Here is a 24,294-nt window from a genome sequence, read left to right as displayed (position 1 = left end):
CCTTTCCACCAGTAAACAAGGCAAGAGAGCGAATTCAAGACAAGTTTATTAAGATGCGTCTGAGTGTGAGCGCTCATCCAAGGAATGCTGCAGTGGGGAGGTGAAGCGGGGGTGGGGGAGACTGTCATTGGACCGTTAGTGCAAATACAGTTGTCACGGCAAGGAGAGAGGGTGTTGTTTAGTATTGAAATCATGTATTCCAGATGTGGGCATTTGGTAGTCAATCTGCTCTGAAGTGACATGCTGCTGAATCTTTAAAGGGCTTCAGCCGGGGAGAGCAAAATCTGATTGGGCAAATTGCTAAAATATTTAAAGTGCAGCCTGTTAAAGCTTTTACTGCGAAGAGCATCACGTCAGAAGTTGTAGTCAGGAAGAGCAAGTAATTGGCTTTCCATCCTCATGCCAGTCAGTCAGCATGAGGCTCTATTCCTATTCCTTCCTCTTCATTGCCAATGCTAATAACAACCCTTTGGTGTGAGTGTGTATGCGTGTGTGTGTGTCTGTGTGTGCATGCGTGTGCAGGCTGGGGAGATTGGGTAGCTTGTAAAATGAGAATAGGAGGGAGGGATATCCATGAAAAGGAAGCTAAATCCACAAAATGACATGAAGGCCATTTTAGAGAAATAGGAACAGGAGGGGAAGGTGGAATTATTAGCTGATAAAGGTCACCTGCATTTCCAAGTGGTGATGGCGGTTGGGGTAGTTGCCTTTCAAAGAATGGGTTCTGCAAGCAAAAGAATGGCCTTCAGTGACAGCCACTTCTTGTGCATCTTTCAACTCCTCTGAGATCTAACTCAGGGGGCACTTTCCATTTATAATTTATTACATTTTCCACTTATGTTTTCTTGTCCTTTCCTCCCCAGGCATGACCCCTTGTTAATTCCTGGCAATGATCAGATTGACAACATGGACTCTAACGTGAAGAAGTATGACTCTACTGGCATGTTTCACTGGTGTGCACCCAAGGAGATAGAGAAGGTCATCCTGGTGAGTGGCGGGCCATGGAATCCATGCTGTTCACTTCTGTCTCAAACTACATTTGCTGGGAATGAGGGTTCCCTAACTGGATGGTGGGAAGATACAATCTCTGGTCCTAATTATCTTTGATAATTAAAATTAGGGACACACTGAAGCAACTAGAGCTCTCATCAGAATATAAACCAAGGGTGGAATTTTAAATCTCTGAACATTTATTAGCTCATCACGATAAGGGGTGGTCATGTGCTATGTGAAAGGCATCATGGGAGGCAGTAGGTACTGTAATCCCTATGCATGTGGCTCTGTCTGACTTCTTTACACCTCAATTCTCTTATATCTACGAAGGTGAGATGAGAATGACCCTAATTCCCAGGGTTGTAGTGAAGAGTAAAACCCACATGGGACTCAATAGTTACTTATTATTATTATTAAATCCCACAAAGAAATGTGAATGCTACCAACATAATAAACAGTTATTTGTTTATAACAATGTCTTGCATTCTTCTGGGTAATAGCCTTGTGTATTTGAGACCCTGCTTAACACATGATGCAAAATGCATTGGTGATGATGACAACGATGACCCGTGCATGGGTCTATCTCGGGGAGGTGGGAGCTCAGAGCCCTGTTTTGTGGTTGGGTCATCTCGGTAGCCGCAGTGGGCGTCTTCTGGTCTGCCCTAGGAATGTCAGCCTAGAGAACAATCCATCTACTCTCCAGACTTGTTCTGTTCACAGCTTTAGGTTTTAATGCCCACATCAGCTTCCCCACAGTTCATTGTCTTGTTAATCATGAAAAAATGGATTAATAGGAAGGTCAGATGGAAGGGTTCTTTCTCCTTTGTGCCTTCTCATTGCAGATCACTGTGCCCTGCTTCTTTATGTCAGCCAGGAAAATTCTATCATTTCTGACGTCATGGCCTCCCTTCTTAGAAAAGAAGCCCCTTAGAATGGCTTTGTACTCCAATCCACTAGACTTTTCCCTGTGTTTTCTTGGAATGTGTGTATGTGTGTGTTTTCTCAGTTTATTTATAATCAAGCAATTATGAGCCAATACAGGGCTGTGCTAGAAGCTGTCTTGGAGGTGTGAAAGTTGCAGACAAAAGCACAGAAAGTCGGAATTCTCAACAAACAGCAGTTGTCCAATTTACCAGGAATGCAAATGGTTCTAATCACAAAGGTGCTCTGTGTATTTACATCCTATTGTATTCACTGCACTTTTGCCCTGGTGACCCAAACTCAGAGTGGTGTTACCCATCCGTGGCAGGTAAAAGGGCTGGGTGCTATATCGGGAATCCGGGGTCTTAATGGCTTGCCTATATTCCTGAAGATCTTATGGCTAGTTGACATCAAAACTGAGTCTCTTCTGGCATGAAAGAGTTTAGGGAAGCGAGTTACTACCTCTGTCATCTGAAAAACATCATTTACCAAAACATTTTTAACAAGCCATTTACTTGCTAGGCACTGCTCTTGTCACCAGGGGGATAACCCCTGACTAACTGATGTTCTAGTGGGGGCAAAGAGGTAGATGATGAGTATAGAAAAGCATTTCAGATACTGCTACAGCGCTATAAAGACAATCAAGCAGAGCCATGGGTTAGAAAGGAACTGGGAGGAGCTAGTTAGACAGTATGTTCCAAGAAGTCCTCTCCAAAGTCACACTGGAGCAGAGATGAGAATTCTCAGAAGAGCCAGCAGTGTGAAGATGCTTTGGGGTTGCATGTACCCACTGGGTGTGGGACACTTAACTGCTCTGGTGGTTTGAAAATATGAAGTGGCCTCAATCTTGAGGAAATGAGCATCTATTTAGAAGACATAAAATGTAACTATGAAACAATATATTTAAAGCCAAGTGTTATGAAGCACAAAATGCTATTCAAATCTAGGGGAGAAGGACTAGGATGCATCTGAGAGGCCAGAGAAGTCTTGAGTGCAAACAGATTGTGCTTTGATGGGTTTAAGGCTATGAAGGCCCAGCCTGAGTTAGGACTTCAAGAATGTGTAGGAAGCATGAGATGTGTACATGAGTAGTTGCTGTACTGGGTCTTAAATCTGGCAAGATCAGGCTCTCCCGGAACTGGGGTCTTGAAAGGGTTCTGTGGATCATGTTACTGTGGCCGATCTAAACATTGATGTTTCTGTCCCCAGAGCTAAGCTCTGTGGTCAGCCACTTTGCTAAATGGTGCCTTCCCCACCTCCCAGTGTAGATTTCCAGCCTCAACTTTGGATCCAGGTTGTATTCCTCAGACTCATTGAGAGAACTAGACTCCCAGATGACCTGACCAATTAAAAGTAATTAGAAACCCCATTATAGCATCTTATAGACTCATTGATGCTCTGCTGGTGGTACCCAAGCACTCACACATCCAAGCAGCCAAGATAACTAACTCCAGGTCTTGTCCATGAAGTGGTGATGTGGAATGTGACTTCCCAGTGGGTCCTCCTTGGTCACTGTTTATAAGACATTTCTTACAGCCCCTGTCTTAGGTATAACGGTACTATCACAGAGGGAAACCAATAATGGTGACAGCCCCTGCTTTATTGTAACGATCAGGGAGTGAAAGCTAGCTTCTTCTTCTCCTTGGGGGTTACTGTAATAACCCTGACATTGTCGTGAATTGCAATATTGGCATTTAAACAATCAATACACTGGTCAATTCTAGGGATAAAATCAAACAGAGTTTGATATGTGCTGTGGACATTAATATGCCTCCCCAAAAGCATTGTGAGTCACATGGGGCCATCTAGGCATGCAGTGAGTGGACAGGGAGCAAGGAAGGCAAGAATGGGAGGTATTGGACCAGAAGGAGAGGCAGAGAAAGCCTCCTATGTTACTCTCTTCACTGTCACACTGAGCAGAATGGTGGCAGTGGCTAACCATTTGTGTGGGAAGCTGGGGTCCTCCTCTCACTGCATTGATTTTATTCATTCATTTGTCTCCTTTGTAGATCAAACCTAGGGTTGGGAGAAGACATGGGCTTATTGCTCTTGCTGATCTATCTCTAGATCCTTTTAATTGCTATTTGGGAATAATCTGATGACTAAAGTCATAGTCTGATGACTTACACAGGTGGGCCACTCCAGGCACTCCCTGGAAACCACAAGGCAGCAGTGGACAGGGGTCAGCAAAAGATCATATGATAAATAATTTAGGTCTTCCTGGCCATACGGTCTCTGTCACAGCTAATCAGCTCTGCCGTTGTAATGTAAAAGCAGCCACAGGCAATACTAAATGAATAAGATGGGCTGTGTTGCAATAAAATTTTTTTGGAATTTGAATTTTATACAATTTTCTCATTATGAAATCTTATTTTTTTGTTTTTTGCAACCATTTTAAAATATAAAAACCAATCTTGGCTCACCAGCCATGGCCATACCAAAACAGGTTATGGGCCAGATTTGGCCCGTGGGCCATAGTTTGCCAGCCCCTGTCTCAGGGTGTGATGTTCTACCTGTTGATGTTATAATGTAATGTGAAATCCCATTGATGAGTCCAGAACTCAAAACTCAAACTTCTCAAGCTAATACTAGCATAACATCTTACCATTTTGTCTTCATTTCAGCAAGAGAGACAGCAAAGACTACTACTTTTACCAGAAATTTCATAGAAACTAAGACTTCTCTTTTTTTAATATATATTTGTGTATATATATATTAAAGAGAGCTTTCTTTTTTTTAATATTTTTATTTATTTCTAGGAGAGAGAGAGAGACAGCATGAGCAGGGGAGGGTCAGAGAGAGAGAGAGAGAGACAGACTCCGAAACAGGCTCCAGGCTCTGAGCTGGCAGTCAGCACAGAGCCCGACGCGGGGCTTGAACCCATGAAGCGCGAGATCATGACCTAAGCGAAAGTCGAACGCCTAACCGACTAAGCCACCCAGGCGCCCCAATATATTTTTTAATGTTTGTATTTACTATTGAGAAACAGAGAGAGACAGAGCATGAACATGGGAGGGGCACAGAGAGGGAGAGACAAAGAATCTGAAGGAGGTTCCAGGCTCTGAGCTGTCAGTACAGAGCCCGACATGGGGCTCGAACTCACAAACTGCGAGGTTATGACCCAAGTCAAAGTTGTATGCTCAACTGACTGAGCCACCCAGGTGCCCCTAAGACTTCTCTTTTTAAACACAAAATATTGCTCTTCCCTCTTATTCCCCACCCCCAAATCATTAGGAAATACCACCTGCTCATATGTATGACGACATAACTTTCTTATATCTTTTGTCAAAGAAGGTCAGGTTATGTGTGGATATATGTTTACATATTTATTACCCCAGTATAATGCATGCACATATACTCATATTGTAAGTGTATATGGCATATACGTAACATTGATGAAATAAAAACAATAGCACATAGTAAGCACTCAACAAATGTTTCTCTTTATGAAAGTGGTTTTTGAAATCCTTACCAAAACACTGTGAGGTCTTTTCTCCAATGATGGTGCACTTCTCCGTGTTGCAGACTCGAAGTGAAGCCGCCATGACCGTCCTGAGTGGCCACGTCGTGGTCTGCATCTTTGGTGATGTCAGCTCAGCCCTGATTGGCCTCCGGAACCTGGTGATGCCACTCCGTGCCAGCAACTTTCATTACCACGAGCTCAAGCACATCGTGTTTGTGGGCTCCATTGAGTACCTCAAGCGGGAATGGGAGACGCTTCATAACTTTCCCAAAGTGTCCATATTGCCTGTAAGTCCAAGGTCACATTATCGATGCTTTTTCCTTCTTTTCATTCACAAAAGAAAATCCCAGATGGATGTGATAGCTGTAGCTTTGATCATGCCTCTGCTTCTTCATCTGGTTATGGGCCCGAGGACTCAGCCCTTCCCTTATGCTCTGTCTAGGAATATCTAAACCCTGGGAGACCTTATTAAAAGGAATTTGCAGCCAAGTTCAGCTGCTCATCAAGCATGAAGTTTAGCTGATGCCAAATGTATTAACCATATCAGTGTCTATACACTCTCTTTGTCTTGTCTACCCAAACCTAGTGCTTTGAGATATGACACTTATAGCAGAATTTACTTATGGAACTATTTTTAGCATTTTATTATGACACCATGAGTACTTCTATGAATCTTGGTCATGTCACTTTTTGTTTTTAACTAAGTGGCTTTAATGAGTTCTTTCATTATTTCTGCTGTATGGAAGGCCAACCCCTTCTTCTGGCCACTCCCTGGCTCCCATTCATGTAGAAGCCCAGCAATATTTTCCTGGGCTGGTATGTGTACACACACATATGTGCATGTGATATTCTTGATTTAAAAATATGTTAGGACACAAATCTAAAAGGAATAGTTTGAGACTCCACAATTTAGTGTAAAGATGCAGGATACATGACCTAGGGGTCATGTAATTACTTCCTAATCATTAATCTGTATGTTTTTTGTAAACTTTTAAACAATTCTAGGTTTAGTAAACTAGTAAATTGATGTAGTAAACACTTGTAATTAAAAATAATCACCTGAAGAGAAACAAATAGTCATACACGTAGAAGAACATAAGCAGATAAATACCTTGCTAATTTTAGTCATGATAGATTTGATTATGTATTTCCACGATTATCTTCCTACATGGGCTTTTCCACATAGTCCCTTGGAACACATCGACTGAGTCTATAAGTGTTTTGTAAAGACCTTATTATTTTGTTGGGCTACGTGTGTGTGTGCATGTGTGTGTGTGTGTGCGAGTGTGCATGTGCATACATGCGAGTGTGCATTGTATATGTATAGGTGTTGGGTGTGTATGTAATGTTTGGTGTGTGTGTGTGCATGCTGTGTGTGTATATGTGTGTGTCTCCTGTGTGCCCTTGTATACATGCATTCACCTGTTGGTGTATATAAGAATGAGCTCTCATATTTGCTGATCCTTTTTAAGCCCTCCAAAATTTAGCACACTCAAGCACAACATATTGTACAAAATGGACCTTTCTCTATGTCTTCACATATTCCATTGTTTAAACAGTGCCCCACATATGGAGCCAGCCCAGAGAAACATGGTGTTTCTATGTATCTCATGTGTATTTCTTGAGTTTTGAAATCCTGTGTATACAACTGTGCAGGGATTGTCTTATATCACAATTACTGCTGGATTCCCTACAAGGTGAAAATTAAAAGAATATAGATGTAGGCAATTGAGGCTTATGCAACTGGCAAAATGACTCAGGAAGTTGTTCAGACTTACTTTGTACCAAGAGATCCCTGGAAAAGAGGGATTCTTCCCTCCCAGAAGATACTGCTCCAGAGATTGGAACTAGTAGCTTCCCCCATAGCACTAAATGCCTCTTGCATCATAGTGCCACTTTGCAGCAGTATTTTGGGGCCTGAGAGCAGAATTGTGCCTCTCACTGAGGCATAAAATAAGGTTGATGGTCTCAATCTGTGTGGCCAAGTCCATCGTTTCAAAGCCCCTTCTCCAGGAAGGATAATGAGACAAAGGCATCCAGGGATATAGGGGTGTTGGCAAACCCTCTCCCTATACAGTCAGTGAGTTGAAGGCAACTCAAATCTTCATGTAGGCAAAACAGAAGCTGGATCCAGGCTGGAGGACCGAGTATGTGAACTCCAAAACGATGCCACATGGGCCCTGGGGAGCCCTGGCATGGGATGGCCTGATTAGTTCTTCTGTGATCCTTCCTGGGGACACAGAGCCTGTCAAGGTCATGCCTCTCCCCTCTGACACTAACCCTTCTTTTCCACCTGTGCTTGCCTTCTTTTCCTCTCTGTCATTACCTCCTTGTTCTGGGTTTTCTTCCCCCCACTGCTTTTTGTTGTTACGGGATTTTAAAAAAATCTGTTTACTGGCTTATTTATTTTTAATTACACCAGTAATATACAAATACGTTCTTGTTATAAAATATTCAAACAAGACAGAAGTATATAAAGTCAAAAACAAACTTTTCTCTTTACCCCCAATCTTATTCTCCTCCCTAGAGGTAATTACTAGTATCAGTTTAGTGTATATTTTTCTGGAAATTTCTCTCTGAATGTACATGCATTTACAAGTACCTTCATAAATATATGGTTTTATTTTGTGGGTTTCTTTCTACATAAATGAAATCACACATTTTGAATGATCTAGGACTTGTTTTTTTGTGTTTTTGTTTTGCACTTATCCCCTATTTTAGAGATCCCTCCAAGGCTCCCCCTCCACAGAGAGCTGTTTTGGTCTCTTCACCAGCTACATAGACTTTCCTTGTATGTATGTCCAATGGTGTATTCAACCATCACTCTGCTGTGGGTCAATTAGGCGATTTTCTTGTGTTTTTTTCCTTGCTGAAAATTTGCAATAAAATTATTTGACTTGAAGCTTAACTTCTTCCCCCCTCCCCTTTGCAAGATGCACATTAATTCCATCTGTCTCACGACCCCCAGGTTGAGCAGCCTTCACCCCACCTCATCACACCACGCTCACTGGCTATTTCCCCTTGGCTGCATTGGAAATTCTAGCCGGCGCTGCTGTTTTGCTCGAGACAGAAGTGACCTGCTATTAAGTAAACAGGGCTTTGAAACCCACCCCCTCGTTACATTCTGAAAGCCAGAGGTTGCCACAGGACAGTTTCTTAAATCAAGACAATTTCCAGGCAGGAAGAAGATGTAGAACTCTGGCATTATTCCTCTCCCTCGTTTGTTAGCAACGGCTTGATTGAGTGTGGAGAGCAAGCCTGAAATGCCGCCATCAGCACTGACTACCCTTTAGATTAGCACACAGCTCCTATTCCCTTGAATGTTGTTAGGCCAGCTTAATGTCAAGGCATAAAAAAGATACTTGTTAAATAATTTCCCAAAGCTCCGGCTCCATCTTTAATTTGTTTTTATTTTTTATTTTTTCTTCTTTCCCTCTCGTCCCTCGGTCTCACTTTTGCTTCTTCTTTTTTTTTTTTTTTCCTTTCCTCGATGCCAAAGGGTACGCCATTAAGTCGGGCTGATTTAAGGGCCGTCAACATCAACCTCTGTGACATGTGCGTTATCCTGTCAGCCAATCAGAATAATATTGATGATACTTCGCTGCAGGACAAGGAATGCATCTTGGCGTCACTCAACATCAAATCTATGCAGTTTGATGACAGCATCGGGGTCTTGCAGGCTAATTCCCAAGGTAAGGACAGCCTGTAATACTTCTCTGCTGTGCCTACAGGGGACAGGGGCTGGCAAGAGGGATATCCTTCACTCAGTAATTCAAAGAGGCTCACATCAGCCTGCCTGGCAGTAAAACCTGCAGTCGCAGTGATGGCTTTCAAAGGGGCATCTGCTGCCTCTTCTTACCATCACGGGAAGCAGGCCTGAGACCTGAACACCCACACTCTGAATAGGCTGCCTTCCCGGAGACGAAAGCAACCTTTCAGCTGCCACTCCCTCAGTCTTCCCAAACAGTGCCTTTATGACCAGGGTCACCAGCTAAATGTCAGGCACTGCACAGATGCTGGCTGATCCTAATGTTTCTCTGCAGTATATATTTTTGCCATTGACCTATGTTAAGCTTTGCCATTGTTATAGCTGCATGGGGGTGTTAAGCTTTACCTTGTTATACGCTGACCTACGGATGGTGACCCCCCAGACAGTGGGGACTATATGGGCACGAAAAGCCATTTAGTAAGCGGTGATGCTCATCAGCCCACACGCTCTCTACAGGAGGCATGCCAGAGTGGAATGATGTACATCTGCCTTCTCTGCTCTGCCCCCATCTCCCCTGTCATTTTCTCTGGGATCCTGGGCAGATAGCTGCTAGTAAAGATGTCATCTAAAGTCTCAGAGAGGCAGCGTGGCAAAACCTTGTAACAAACAGCCTCACTAATCAGAGCCTTGGCAGGACTGCTTCTGTGCAGGCTTGCCATGAACCACAGGATCATTGTCATAAGTGGTCTGCTGGATGGGTGACATTGGGTGTGTGATGGGGGTCTGAATCCCATCATCCCAGGACCAAAGGCAGAGGGAGTGCAGCCCGTGAGAAGTCTAGCTGCTGGGATACAAAGCACCACCTTATTGACGGGATCAAGCTCAGCCCCATCATGCAGCCCAGACGTGTGCTGCTTGATTTCTTGTCAGCTCAGCACCCGCATCACCTCCTTCCAGCATCTGCTCAACAGTGCAGCAGAGCTGGGAACGGCAGTTCCTAGAATCCTCTGCCCTGCACAGTTCTAGGCTGGTGTCTGTCAATGAGAGTGGGGCACCGGGACGAGATCTGGAATTTAGAAGAGACAAAGAGGCCTTGATTCTTTGGAGGCAGCAGCGGCCAGACCCTGAGCAGAGGCGAGGTTCAAAACATCTCTTAAGGGAGCTTTCTGAGAGTCGCCGGCCTTGCTCCTAGAGGCTGAGGAGGGTGGTGCGGCCTTCTCTGAGTTGCCTGGAGATCTATAGCACCTCCTTGGTATTGCAAGTGAAATGGCTAGTGGTGGCCTCTTTGACTTTTATTCCTACAGCCCTTCCAATGGTTGCATCAACATCCAATTTTCTTCATACTTGGAATAGAGTGGCTTCTATTCTTGACGTACCCCTGACTGCTATGGGCTGAAGCCTGGTTTTGACCTCTCCCCTCTGCCATCCTCCGCCTCGCCCCCAAATCTAAATCTTGGTATCCACTTGCTCAGCTGGGCCTCAGGGCAGAGCAACATGTCACGGTTCTAAAAGAGAGTGTTACTTACCCAGCTATGTACTGGAGAGCCAGAGCCTGCCTCCTGTCCTGCCTGCTCAGGAAGCACAGGTGACAGAGGAGATGAGGAGACAGTAAGCTGGCCTTCTGGGAGGTGGAAGAGGCAAGCCTCTGTTTGGTTCCTGCCTTTAAGTAGTTCTTCCACGTGTGTCCTCCCAACTCCATACCAGCATGAGCGTCCCCCGGGGCCCTTGTTAGAAATGCAAAATCTCATGCCCACCGCAAACCTCCTGGGTCAGAATCTGCATTCTATCCGGGTTCCTAGGTGACTCGTGTGCACTACTTTAAGGCACAATAATCTGCACACTAACAAAGCCCGGTCCAATGAACACACTCACCAACCTGATTAGATGTTCCTCTTCTCCTGGTGGGACCTAGCAAGGGGAATGGAAAGAAGTGGAAGAAGGAGAAGTGCTTCCTTCGGGGGGAGATGGAACTAAGCAGGAGGGGCAGGAAAATACTCCCTTTCCCCAGTATGTCTCTTTTCTCCCAGCTCAATAATTGTGATTGTCAAGGTCCATAGATCAGAATCTCAATGCATAATTGAGTTACGTGTGCGTCTGACATGGTGTTCCTTCCAGCTCTCATAAACCTGTCCCCGCCTCTCAGATCCTATATGATGGCCACCCTGGTAAAAATGCTTCCCCTCCTCTCTGCACATGCCCAATTCTCAAAAGCCTTCTTAACTCTTGTAGCACAGGAACGAGCAAGGAAAATAGGCTTTGGTGGGAGATAAGGAGGAAAGGGAAATGGAGCATATTTTTCCTGCACAAAAAAAGAGAAGGGAACTCCTTCTTTAGTACCTCCAACCCCCTAAACACACACACATACACACCAAAGAAGGCTGAGGGTCGATCCCATGACCAGTGGCAATTTTCAGACTCTTGGTCAGCAGTGGAGTGGAGCCCATGCGCCTCAGCAGCCAGCAAGCAGTTCATTCTGCTCTCAGTGAGAGACTGCCAGAGCTCCGGGCACACTGAGCCCATATTTCCCCTTGTTTTCTCACTCTGTCTGCTGTTCTCTTGTCCTTGGTTTCTAACATCCTCCTCTGGGGACACTCTGACCTTCCAAAAGTCTAGCAGTGGCCATCAGCACAGGAAGTGACTTTCTCTCTGATGAGTGAGTGCTCTGTATTCATCAAAGCCCACTCCTTGGGTTTGTCCCAGCCCGTGGGGCTGGAGGGACAAACTAGGTCTCCCTGCCAGTCTCCCTCCTTGAGAAACTTTTGACCAGCTGGAATGCTCATTGGCCTCAGATATTTTAATTACCCTTCATCGGGGCATTTGTCACAACCACATCCCAAGTAGATTGGAATTAGAGGGTACAAAATGGATTTTGTGTTACTCTTTTCATGTTGGGAAGCAAATCTAACTTCCCCTGAGTGATAGCAACATAGATTTCTGGCCACTACTACCTGCTTCTCATCACTATTTATTCTGTAGTCCTTATGAAACACCCATCCTTGGCTTTGTCTTGAGAGCTACATTACCATTTCTCCAGAACTCAGCAGGACAGAAATGTGGACTCAGGGCAAGCGTGTGTGCTCTGGGGCCAAAATATGCATGCATCTCAATGGGAAGTTTTTCTAGCATGATACCATGCCACATGAAAAATGTGTCTTAAGATTGAGGAGGTAGAGTCTTTGTTGAGATTTGTGTTCAGACACTTGCCAGTGTGCATTATTTGGTCTCCGAGACTAGCAAAGCCTCTTTTCCCTCTTCTCTATTCACATTCCCTTTTGGTGCCACTGTTCTAGCCCACATGGTGTCAGAACTGACCCAGCCTAGGGATTTTGGACCCGACGCTTTCTGAAAAGATCTGAGATGTGATGGCTGGTTGTCAAAAACAATTACAGAGAAAGGTGGCATACCCCATGCTGGATGGTATATCCGGTGTGACAGTTGGGTCTATGAGATGCAGTTTTAATATACAGCAGGCAGGACTGCAGTGACAATTATATAAAGCAGGTGAAGCTGCTTCTTGCTGGTCAGCAAACATCAGCTCAGAACCACTTTACAGCTCTTTACCAGCAACTAAGTGCCTTTATTTACAGAGTGCCTGTCACTTCCCTTTGGCTGGGGAGCTGGTGTATTATTTAGCACGTATTTATCTGGGGAAAACATTTCAGTTTAAATCAGCTGGTACAACAGTGGCTCTTGCCAGACTGTTACCCTGTGGTTCTAAAAGACAAGAACTGAGTCTGATCTTGAAAGGGAGGGTGAGCAGAGGAAAGAAGGGCCCATTCTCAGAGAGCCACTTGAGTCAGTACCTGAAAAGAGGAGGCATGTGATTGAGTTTCCCATTGTGCTTTTGTATCACATTATGAAATGAGCATCTTATAGTTTCTTCCTGGTTAGCCGTCTAGTGAAGGTAACTCTTCAGAGGAAGAAATAGGAGTAAATGAGTATCTGCTCTGCATCAGGCACTATAAAAGCCCAGAACACAAAGATGACATGGATTCAGCCACTCATCATCCTTGAGGAGCTCAGGTGGTGGAGGAGATACCTCCATACACAATTACCATGCAATGAGACAAGGATGAGGCTAGAAATACAAGAGTACATAGGGCTCCTCAGTTTATATATTTCAAGGAGTTGAGAAAGTTTCCAAGGAGAAGTGATGTTTGTGGGTGAGTTGAATACATGTGGCTCTTGAGCACTTGAAATGTGACTAGTGTGACTGAGGAATTTCTTTTTTTCCCCTTTTATTTAACTTAATAAATTTAAATTTAAATACTGGCTAGTAGCTACCATTTTGGATAGCACAGGTCTAAAGCATTGGCTTGTTGGCTTTTTCAGGGCTGGGATTATATGAAGATGATGATTAAATCCATCTTTTAAAAAGATAGCAGGCAAGAACATGCGTGTGGTTTAGACATGGAAAGAGATGGCAGAATGAGGTACAGAGGCAGACTGTTGTGATGGACATGAAGGGATGGATGAGCTATGGTGATGGCAGTCACAAGGGCAAGGAGAAGATTGAGGTGGATTTGATATGGAAAAGATAGTCCATTGAAGGCCAATTGGGTGAGATGGAGGTGTGGATGAGCAACAATGAGGAGTTGGTAATGAGTTCTGAGGTTGGCTACTGAGTGGATATAAAAGTGATTAAGTAAGCTAAGGACTCAGGAAGAGAAACAGGCTTGGGCCAGATGGTAAGGAATTTGGTCTTGGTTCATTTGAGTTGAAAGGATATGTAGATAACTAACGAAAGTTACATTCATATAGCTATAGGGATAAAGATAGGTTAGAAGTTGCAGACTTGGAAATCATTGGTGATGGACAGTGTATAGTCCTTGAGAGTGAGTGTTTCCCAGAGAGAGAAGGCAAAAAAACTAAGAGAGAAGGGCCAAACCTGGAACCTTGGAAATGTGAACACTGAAGGGATAAGCAGAGGAAGAGAACCCAGTGAAAGGGGCTGAGGGCAAAGATTTAAGGAAGTAAGAGTGGATGCTGTTAAAAGTAAAGGAGAAGAGAGTTGAATAAATTCCAGATAGCAGTTTAGAGTGTATCCTACTTATGTGTTGATATGTGTGTTTTCTTGAGTAGACTATGAGCTCTTTGAAGGGCAAGGACTGTTCTTCTTTTGCTCATCTTCATGTCCCCAGTGCCTCTAGCACAGGATCTGACATAGAATTGACATGCTATAAGAATTTGTTGGGCTGAACTGATTTGAAAAGAAGCAATGATCATCACTGTCAGATAGTGCAGAAAAGTCAAGTAGATGATGTTGGATAAAAGGCAATGATACTTTTAACTCTTAGGAGGTTGTTGATAACCTTGGCAAGAACAGTTGAGTAGCTTGTTGCCAATAGAGGCTGTCATTCAGGGGTCTGAAGCATTAATGGGAGGTGAGAATTTGAAACCATATATTACTCTTTCAAGTGCACATAGAGAGAGAAATAGGACATATCAGAGGATCTTGTCAAAGAAAAGATTTCCTTTCTGTTTTTAGAGTGTGAAGAAATCCACCGTATGTGTTGACTGCAGTAGACTGAGGTGGAACCCCATTGAGAAGGAGAGTTTGAAGCTTTTGGAGGGGCCATTATATGATAGTGTACAGAGAGATGCAGGAGAAAATGATGTGGTCTTGAAAAGGAGAAGGGGTGCCTCCAGTCCCTCTGAAAAGGAAGGCTAGATGGGGAAGATGATGCCAAAGGCAACCACATGGTTCTCCTTTCTTCACAAAGCAGCCAGTTTGGTTTTCCTTGAAGATCTAAGGGACCAGGACAGTTGGGATGGGGCACTGATGGTGATAAAGGTTCAGGGCAAACATTACAGTAAACATGTAAGGAAGCTGGCTGGAGTGTTGGTGAGGGCCAGCCGGGGTTGGAATTATGAAGGCATCACAGTGGGATCAGCACAGCTCTGCTATCTTCCTTGCAGTTCTTGGCAGAAACAGCAGCAAATGTACAAAATGGCTTGAGTTTGGGATAGCAATTCAGAGGAGGTGAAGGATTCCATGAAGCTGTTGAGAGGTTATTAAAAATGAGTGGTTGCCAGGTCTAAGATGGTAGATGGAGAAGTCAAACCAGTGTTGGGACTTATAGACAGAGAGGCCAAAACAAACCAGGAAATAAATCTCTGTGATCGAAGAACAGAGTGTGAAGCAAAAGCATGAGAGAGCTGAAGGATGGGAGGTTTGATCTGAGAGAGCAGTGTGTGATGAGCTTGGAGAATGAAATATTGCAGAGCCTAAACAGAAATTGGTGGTATTACTCTCATTTTGCATGAGAATCCTGGGTCCAAAGCAAAGCCTGTCTGAGTACCACCAGCACTACCAACAACTGTAATAATAACACTAATGTTATGAATGTTTGCGCCATTGCATGGTAGGCATTCTGCCAATTGAGATGATATGGTTTTCACCCTTGGTTGTACATCATAATAATTTGAGAAACTTAAAAAAATTATTGATGGCTGGCTTGCACCTTAGCAACTGTGGTTTAACTGGTCTGGGGTACAACCTGGACATTAGGAGTTTTGTGAACTCCCAGATGATGCCCGTGTGCAGCCAGGGTAGGGAACTACTCCCCGAATTGTTCCTCCAAGGAGGTGTATGTAGTAAGGAGGTTACCATTTTTATTGGAAAGGGAAGAAACTGAGGCCTTGATGGGTGAGGTATGGGTTTTAGCGTGGGTCTTCTGGTTTCCAAGAGATCCTAAACTTTAATTTTTTTAAATATTTATTTTTGAAAGAGAGAGAGTGTGAGCAGGGGAGGGGTGGAGGAGGGAGACATAGAATCTGAAGCAGACTCCAGGCTCTGAGCTGTCAGCACAGACCCTGCCATGGGCTTGAACCCACAAACTGTGGGATCATTACCTGAGCTGAAGTTGGACACTTAACTGACTGAGCCATCCAGGTGCCTCAGGGATCCTAAACTTTAAACTATTATTTTACTTCTTTACGACAATGCTGTTGGCTCAGCTTGTTGGTCTGCCTTCTTTCTTTCATATTTTCTGGATAGTCATTAGCTTCCCAAGACTAAAAAATGTTAAGTGGAGAAAAAAGGGGTTGGGAATGTGCTGGAGACCAGACTGTGGTTTCTACCAAATGGCTGAATTTGTCATCTCGTCTCTGTCATATGTCTCATGGTGATAAGTGAAGGATATTAATTGACCAGTGGACAGGCCTTCCTCCCAACCACAGCTTTCAAAAGATGGCCAAGAGGAGATCCAGCACTATGCTACTACTAAATAGTAACATCACTCACCCCCAGAGCCAGCAGTATGCTCCCTCAAGAGCTTGGGTCTCCTTAAGAAGATAGGGCATGTGTATTCAACATTGGGGTTCAATTTGGATGTTGGTGTTACAGTTCCTCTGTGATTCCATTTCCTGTTACATGCTCTGCATTCCTCAGACTCCTGCTACCTGTCCACAAGCCCTTATTAAGCACTCGTTGTGTGTTCAGACTGTGCATGGCAGGCACTGTTAGAGAGACAGAGGTGCGTGAAGCACATTCGCTGTCCTTGCAACCTCCAATGCAAATGTATAACTGCTTCTGAGTGCTGGTTTATTACCAGGAAAGAATTGCAGTCAATGGAGGCTAACATGGGACTGAAATTGAAAAAGAAAGAGAGTGGGTTTGAGAGACACTTTGAGAACATGAATAGGATTTCAGCAGGTGGAAACAAATAGAGTTGGCTACAGTCAGAGAGAAGAATCGAAGTAAGGGTCAATAATGCATGGATATGTGTTCGAGGGACAGTGATAAGTACAATTTGGCTGGAAGACAGTGGATGTGTAAGACAGCAGGGAGACCTGAGGCAGAAGTGTGGGCTAGGCAATGAGGGATTTCTTAAAATTTTGAGTTATGAAGCTATAAATTATTCAATAGACACTGGGGAGCTACAGCAGGTTTCAGAGCAAGAGAGTGATGGGATCAGACCTGAGCTTCAGGGAGATTGATCTGGCAGCACTGTGAAGTACTGTTTGGAGTGAGAAAGAAAAGAATGCGAGGGACTGGGTAGGAACTGTGGTTATCCAGGAGATCAGGAACCTTGAGCTAGAAAAAGAAGGGGAGGCTATTTTACTGTGAGATGTAGTAGATGTAAAACAGATTGCATGATTGTGAGCTTCCTTCTCAGTGGCAGAGGACAGTGATGAGTTCATAGGAAGAGGCCTCAGCATGGGGGGCCTGGCCATGGGGGAACGCGGTATTGGTAATGTTGGGTTCTAGCCATGGTTCCTTTCCATATAGACTTGGCAGAAAATCCAGGTGACCATGAAGAGCAGATGGGTGGGCATAAAGTCCTGCATCCAGGAGAAAGTCACAGCTACAAGTCTGCCCCATAGCTCGTGCTCTATGAGTGGAGCAGAATCTTGGAGAGAGGTGTGAAGAAAGAAAGGTGAAGGGCAGAAGGATGAGGAGCATCTTAGAAAGGGCAGAGGGGAACATTGGTAGAAGCCGAGGAACCACAAGCTGAGCTAGGCTCCCAACTTCCCAAAGGACAGAGAAACATGTCACAAGCTCAAAATAAATGCCCCCTGCCTGCTTTCCCTCACACCTCTAGATTTATTTTCCTTTATTCTTTTTTTAATTTTTTTGTTTTATTTATTTTTGAGACAGAGACAGAGCAAGAGTGGGGGGAGGGGCAGAGAGAGAGGGAGACACAGAATCTGAAACAGGCTCCAGGCTCTGAGCCGTCAGCGCAGAACCCTATGCGGGGCTTAAACCCACAAACCATGAGATCATAAACTGAGCTGAAGTCAGACACTTAACTGACTGAGCCACCCAGGTGCCCCTAGATTTATTTTTCTATATTCTATCCTCTTAGTAGCTACCAAGTTTTAAAAAATATATAATGGCTCACACAAACACTCCAATAGACACATAAGCATGTATGTGTATGCACACCAGTGCACATAAAGGTGGGTGCCTGTGCGCGTGCGCACACACACACACACACACACACACACACAATGATACCTCCAGCCATCTGTGACCCTCAGCCATGGTAACACTAAATGATGTCCACACATAGGCAGGTGCTCCCCCTTGACGGCATTTCAACAAAAGTTAAGAGCCTCAAGTAGGGAATGACCTTTTCCTTTGGAAGAATGACCAAGGTTCTTGGAGAAACAGCATTAATTGGGGGCATAAGACATATCCTAAAGTCTGAGATTTCTTTTCCTGTTCCCGAGAAGAAAATGTGACTTCTATTTTATCTTTGGGGGAGGTTATGTGGATTAGGACCTCTAAATTATTGAATGGCAGAAGTCAGGACTCAAAAAGACTTTACTAAACTGGAACTTTGGGACAAAACCCACAGGATGGAATGTAATGAAGTCCACTGGGCATTAAGTTTCAAATAATCACAGAAGACAGGCTGCATAAACCTGGCTGATGGAAGTGTAATTTATTTTGAGTAGTGATTGTTTCATCCTGGCCTGTCTGGGAGGGAGTGAGTCAGGAGTTATGAAGATTTGAAGGGAAGAGCTAACAAACTCAAGAGTGCAGCCAAGGAGATGGTCAGAATGGGAAGGACTGGGACAGCCTGTCCCTTGCCAAGCAGTTAAGAGAATGGGGTTTAATGGACTGAAAGGTCCATTTTGTCTTCTGCTCCACTGGAAAAACCATGACCAATGGCTAATGATTAAAGAGAACCAGATTTTAGCCCCACATAAGGAAGACATTTCCAGAATAGAATGGGCTGCCTAAAAATGTAGTGAGCATTCTGTTGCCACACGTCCATTTGCCAAGGGAAAGTTACTGAGCTGATCTTTGTGATGAGAGAGACATTGGATCAGATGAGCTCTTTGGTCTTTCATAACTGAAGGTCTTTGGTATGCTCTTTATTTTTATTACATGGGGATCTGGGTTTCTGATGATCTACATTGTTTCTCCTGAGAGAGAGAGAGAGCTATGGCATTTGGCAGAATTGGGGTTATAATGGATCTTTTAGGGGAGGCTTTCACATCCTTCCAGAATGGCACTGTCTCTGTGTGTGAGATGCAGTGGGGTAAGCAGCGCACATCTGGCTTTTCTGCTAATCTGACAGACCACCCTTGTCTTCAACTCCCATGTCACCCTCAACGTCTGTCCTCCCAGTGTTTCCCCTTTTTGTCTTCCCCGCCTCACCCCTGCACACCCAGGACACACTCCCCTGCTCTCAAACATACCTATGCACGTGTCCTCACACACATTTCCCATCCCTGACACAAGAGATGCATTTTTTTTCAGCTGCTCTCATATGACTTTCATTGCCACAACATGGTCTCTCAATTCTGAAAGGGTTGGGGGGCGGGGGGACAAGCCATTTCTCTATACCCACCGAGTGAACAAAGCTCTGTGCTAAAATATTTGTCTTCAGTTGTAACTGAAACTGCTGTTGGCTTCAGTCCCCCAAACCAGAAAGACAATTATACTTAACTGTTTAGAGATTTATAAATACCACACTGGAATAGCCTCTAGGTAGTAACTTTAGATACCCAGCCCAATAATTTTCTTTTATTGGTTTGTGATTTAGATCTTATTTTGAGTCCTCTATAATAAGAGTAGTACATTTCATTAAAAGAGCTTACTAACCAATAAAGAAAATCTGGCTTAGGGCTCAAGCAGGTCTCGAGTACAGAAAGGGGCCTGCCCCGTTGTGTCTCTTCGGCAGACATTACAAGACTAATCCCGGCACAGGAGTGCACATGTATTTCAGCAAAGCGGCATTCGCAGCTGCTTTCTTCTAAATGACTTCAACTTGGGAGAATTTTTCCCACACAGCGTATTTTACCATATGAGAGATCCTCTGAAGACGGCCATTTACTATTCTGGTAATAGATTCCCAGCGATGAAAACAAGGAAACACAAAAACCATGAATAGCTGTAACAAGAGATCAGAAAGCCTGGACTCTGCTGAACCGGTGGAGGTTTGTAGGCCTTCCATAGATGAGGATCTTCCTTGGGGAGGGGATGTGGGGGATTCAAAATAAAAACAGGCAACATAACTGTTTCTTTCCAACTGTATGCACAGCACATTGAGTTCCCCTCTCAGGCTGGGCCCAGCGTGGGACAACTGCAGTGAAAGAAAATCTTACTTTCAGAGACAGAAAACAGATGTGGGGTGGTGCTGGGGTTGGGCGGAACTCATCGTCCTCACATCAGGCTTTACTCCTTAAAACCTGCGTGTATAGTTAATCCATCTTTTTTAAAATTGTAAGCCTTCTTTTTTTCAGTTGAGTCAAGTACCAGGCACACCCATATGCAATATCTCATGTATTCTTCCTGATAACCTGTTAAGGCGGAGGTGATTTATCTCTATCTTACAGATGAGAAAACTAAGGCCGAGGAAAATTCAGCACCTTCCCCAAAGTCTCATAGCACATCAAGAACACATGGAGTTGATGCCCAAATTGTGTGATTCCAAAGCCTGTGCTTTTCTTACTGCGTCAGTTAGCCTCATAGAAGAGAGCGCGTGTTATTGTCATGAGAACAGGCCTGAATCTGTACATCTGCTTTTAAGGGTCATGGAAGCATCCCTCGACATGCTAAATGTCTCTTTTCATCTAGAGACTCAGGGATTTTTTTTTAATGTTCTCATTCTGTGCATCCCCATTTTATAGGTCCCTGGCCCTCCTCCCCCCAACAATCAGAGACACTGGGGTTCCCTTGGTTCCAGTCTTCCTTGCTACAATAGCTACACAAACAAGAGTAGAGTTGAGAGAAGCATCAAGAACTCTGCTTAGCCTGCCTCTCTGAGCAGCTTAATTGTTGGAGTTTTTCACTGTCAATATAGATTTGATTTTGGAGCTGTCAGAACAAGGGCAGAAAGTTTGAGACCCTGATATTGCTCTCTGTTGTCCAGACACTTACAAAATATTTCCAGGTTTTATTGATTCATCCCACTCTCCAGGTGGAAGTGTCCATAAAAGGCAGTAGATGAGAATAAACAGACCTCTCCAGCCCCCAAAGCCTAGGATTTCAGGTGGTGTGTTACACTCAGAAAATGGTCCAGATAAACTGTCCTTTGGGAGGAAAGTGTGGTTGTATAATCAAAGAAAAGTAAAAGAAGCCTTGTCATCTATGGACTCTCTAAGGCCCCTGATGAAATTCTGGATAAGGATGGGTCCATCAGGAGTTCTTTTCCTGAGCATTATTTAGGTTAAACCCCATGGCTGAGGTTAGGGTCCCCACTCTTTCCGTGGTCATGCAGTCATGGAGCTAATGGGATCCACAGGCAGAAATGACACAAAAATATAAAATAAGTTGTATGACACAGCTTGAATACATGTATTTAACGATATGGGACCTGCGTCACTCCACAGTACCTTGTAAAATGCATGGTGTTAGTCATTTGTAATTTTCTGAGGCACGAGTTTCATCCATACACTAAAGATAACGTGCATGCCCCAAGCCAGTAGATGAGCCTAATCAACCATCCAAGGGAGTTTTGTCTTTACCCATCTATGTATAGCCAAACAACTCATATGAAGTCCTAAAACCTTTATTTCTTTTTTAAAAAATGGTCCTGCAAAGAAACCAACTGATCTATAAATGACTTTAGTTCTGGATTTATAGACTATTTAGGAGTATGGTCCTTAAGTATTTCAGTTATACTTGATGGAATGTTCTGGTAGAAATCATTCCCCAATTCTAGAAAAGCAGTATAGGAGTCGTTGAGCATCTTGTTAAATATCCTCAGTAAAGAGTTTCTACCAGCTCTAAGAGCCACAAGAATGTCACCACACAGTGTGTTAAGAGAAGCCAGAGGCTGCTTTGGGCTGCAGTGGTTGGGGGCTGGGTCTCTTGAGTAAGTGAAGTTGAATTTGAAAATAGGTGTGATTATCATAAGTAAAGTGCCTACAGCCAGGTGGAAGAGACTGAGGCTGAGTGAGAGAAGGCACATACACAAGAAATGCCAAGTGTAGTTCAGAAAGGGGCGCTTGGCTATGTGTCTGATGATGATAGAACAGAGGGGCCTTAAAGGTCTCAGGATGTCAGAAGAAAGGAGGTAGGTGAGGTCACTGTTAATTTGGGTAGGACCTCAAAAGAATGGCCTAGTCTATCACCTTACTGATCTCCCCACTGCCACCAACTGTCAGAAATACATGTAAATGCTTAGCACAGCACCTCCCACCTAGTAGATGCTTGTAGAGGTTTGTGGAGTGAGCAAATGAGTGATTTCCTCCCAATATCTGTTGTTTGCAGCTGCTCTGTCTTCGTTTGCTCTCAAATGAGATAAAGCAGCTCAATACTTTGTTAAATACCACACCCTTTCCTCCCAGGCTTCAGTCACTTTCCATTCCTTTGACTGTCGGGCACTAGCAAGGGCTACAAAGATCCAAGATGTTGAACTAGTCAGGCTTGTCCAAATATTCTCTAGTAAATCACCCCAGTCCTTAAACCTTTGCTAATAACTCCTGATTCGCAACTTTGCATTGGCCTCACTGCATGTAGTGTTGCACAATAGGCCTAAGGAAGCTGTAGAATTGAGACCTCCACAGTACAATAAAAGGCAGAAACCATCTCTACTTTCTACTCGAGGGAGCTTGGAATGGTTCCTAAGAGCTTTCCTGGCCATGTGGAGATGGACACTCTTCTTAGCAGCAGACTAGCCAGTGTCGCCCTAATACATGGGCAGGAAGAATTCAGGGGATGGGTTTTGTCACTCTAATGTATGGTGGCAAATCACAAACGGGGCTGTCAGAGTGACGACACAATTAAATAGTGTCAGGAACCGGGTCCTTCACAACCACGGATGGCAGCTCTGAATGAATGGATATAAAACACTTTGTAACTGAGATGTAGTGAGAGATGAAGCAACATTAGCTATATTTGTTACTATTAGTTTTGCATAGTTTTACTACTTTCTTTTGTTTGCTCCCCCCAAATAACTAATAGCAAGATAAGAATGGTCCCTTTGTACCTAGCAGCCAGAATAGCTGTTGATCGTGCTTGTCAATAGATAGGCATAGAAAACAAAACACCTTTGCGAGGGGAGAAATCCAGGAACAGTAGATGTACAAAAGCCTACAGAGGAGTTGAGGAAAAACTGGGGCACATCGACAGTGACCACTGAGATTTTTCCTCCATAGACAGGCTAGTCTGGTACCACATGATGAGGCTTCTCTATGAAGCAGAGAGGCTAGGCCTCAGCTCACTGAGGTTCTGATAAAATGAAACTATCCAGAGTCGCGACTGAAAGAGTAGGGCCCATGCTGGTCTGGCTAGATGATAGGTGATAACTATCATCACCCCTTGGCCTCTTTTTGCCTCAAAAAAATAATTTTGGCTCTCGGCCAGAAGATCTGGGGAACTTTTAGCTTTTAATTGGGGAAGGGGTGTTGGATCCCTTAAGTACCTAATAAAATGATGGATCTTCTCTTTGCCCCTCCCCTTACACCCCTAGAGTTGTAGGCAGAAATATTTGCTTACGGATGTACTAAGTTTACCTTGCCCAGTGGATTTTCCACCTTAGCTACACATTGCAATCAACCAGGGAGCTTTTAAACCTCACCCAAGCCACATCCCAGAGCGCTTGCACCAGACCCTAGACATAGGAGATTCCAAAGTGCAGCCTGAATTGAGAAGTACAGACTGAGCCTCTTCTTTACTCAAGGTACCCATCCATGATTCTCATATGGGACTGCTGATCCAGTAAGTTTACACCTCCATGGAATTGGCAGCCTAGGGGTGCTTGCGGGGAAGTTGGAAGGCACATAATGGACACTATAAAAATCTGAGTTATATGAGAAATGAACTTTGACTCGTGAACTTCCAGGTGGCTCCCAAATACACATCATCCTGATCCACAGGGAGCAGGGAAAATAGACGAGGGGAATGTGCATGGGAGAGGTCAAGGCAGGTAGGTGCAGGTAGTTTTCATAATGCCTAATCAGCAGTATAAGAAATGGAAGAACTTTGAAAATCAATCAAGCCCTGGGTATAATGACAGAGAAGGACAGTAAATAATGGGAACGTCATGTTTGACGTTTCAAACTTAATCTATAAACCTACTTTTAAGAGGCTCCCAGTTGATTATAATTCAGGGTGTCTTTCTTTTTATTGGATTATATGAGGCTGTTCCACATTTCTAAGGGAAGTCCGCGTGTCTCTCATTTTATTAATTAATTAATTTATTTATTTATTTGCATTTAGGATACCGTAGCATTTTTCTAAAACCGTCTTTTTATGAGCATTAATTATATACCATGCAAGGAAGCAATTGCCTCTATGTTATGA

General features: G+C 44.0%; 1 protein-coding gene across 1 annotated transcript in view; it reads left to right on the top strand.

Moving 5' to 3' along the window:
• The window catches only part of LOC120233744 (calcium-activated potassium channel subunit alpha-1), a gene marked incomplete at its 5' end in the record, with an annotated part of 183,225 nt that overhangs the window by 115,027 nt on the left and 43,904 nt on the right, over positions 1-24,294 (top strand). The window contains 3 exons of the mRNA XM_039235190.1: positions 864-987; positions 5,440-5,664; positions 8,877-9,069. Coding sequence (XP_039091121.1) covers positions 864-987; positions 5,440-5,664; positions 8,877-9,069 — 542 coding nt within the window. The remainder of the gene's footprint in view (positions 1-863; positions 988-5,439; positions 5,665-8,876; positions 9,070-24,294) is intronic.

This window comes from Hyaena hyaena, unplaced genomic scaffold (genome assembly GCF_003009895.1).
Source record: "Hyaena hyaena isolate Hyena2069 unplaced genomic scaffold, ASM300989v1 scaffold_97, whole genome shotgun sequence".
Taxonomy (NCBI): Eukaryota; Metazoa; Chordata; class Mammalia; order Carnivora; family Hyaenidae; genus Hyaena; species Hyaena hyaena.
This window is presented reverse-complemented; position numbering and strand designations above follow the sequence as displayed.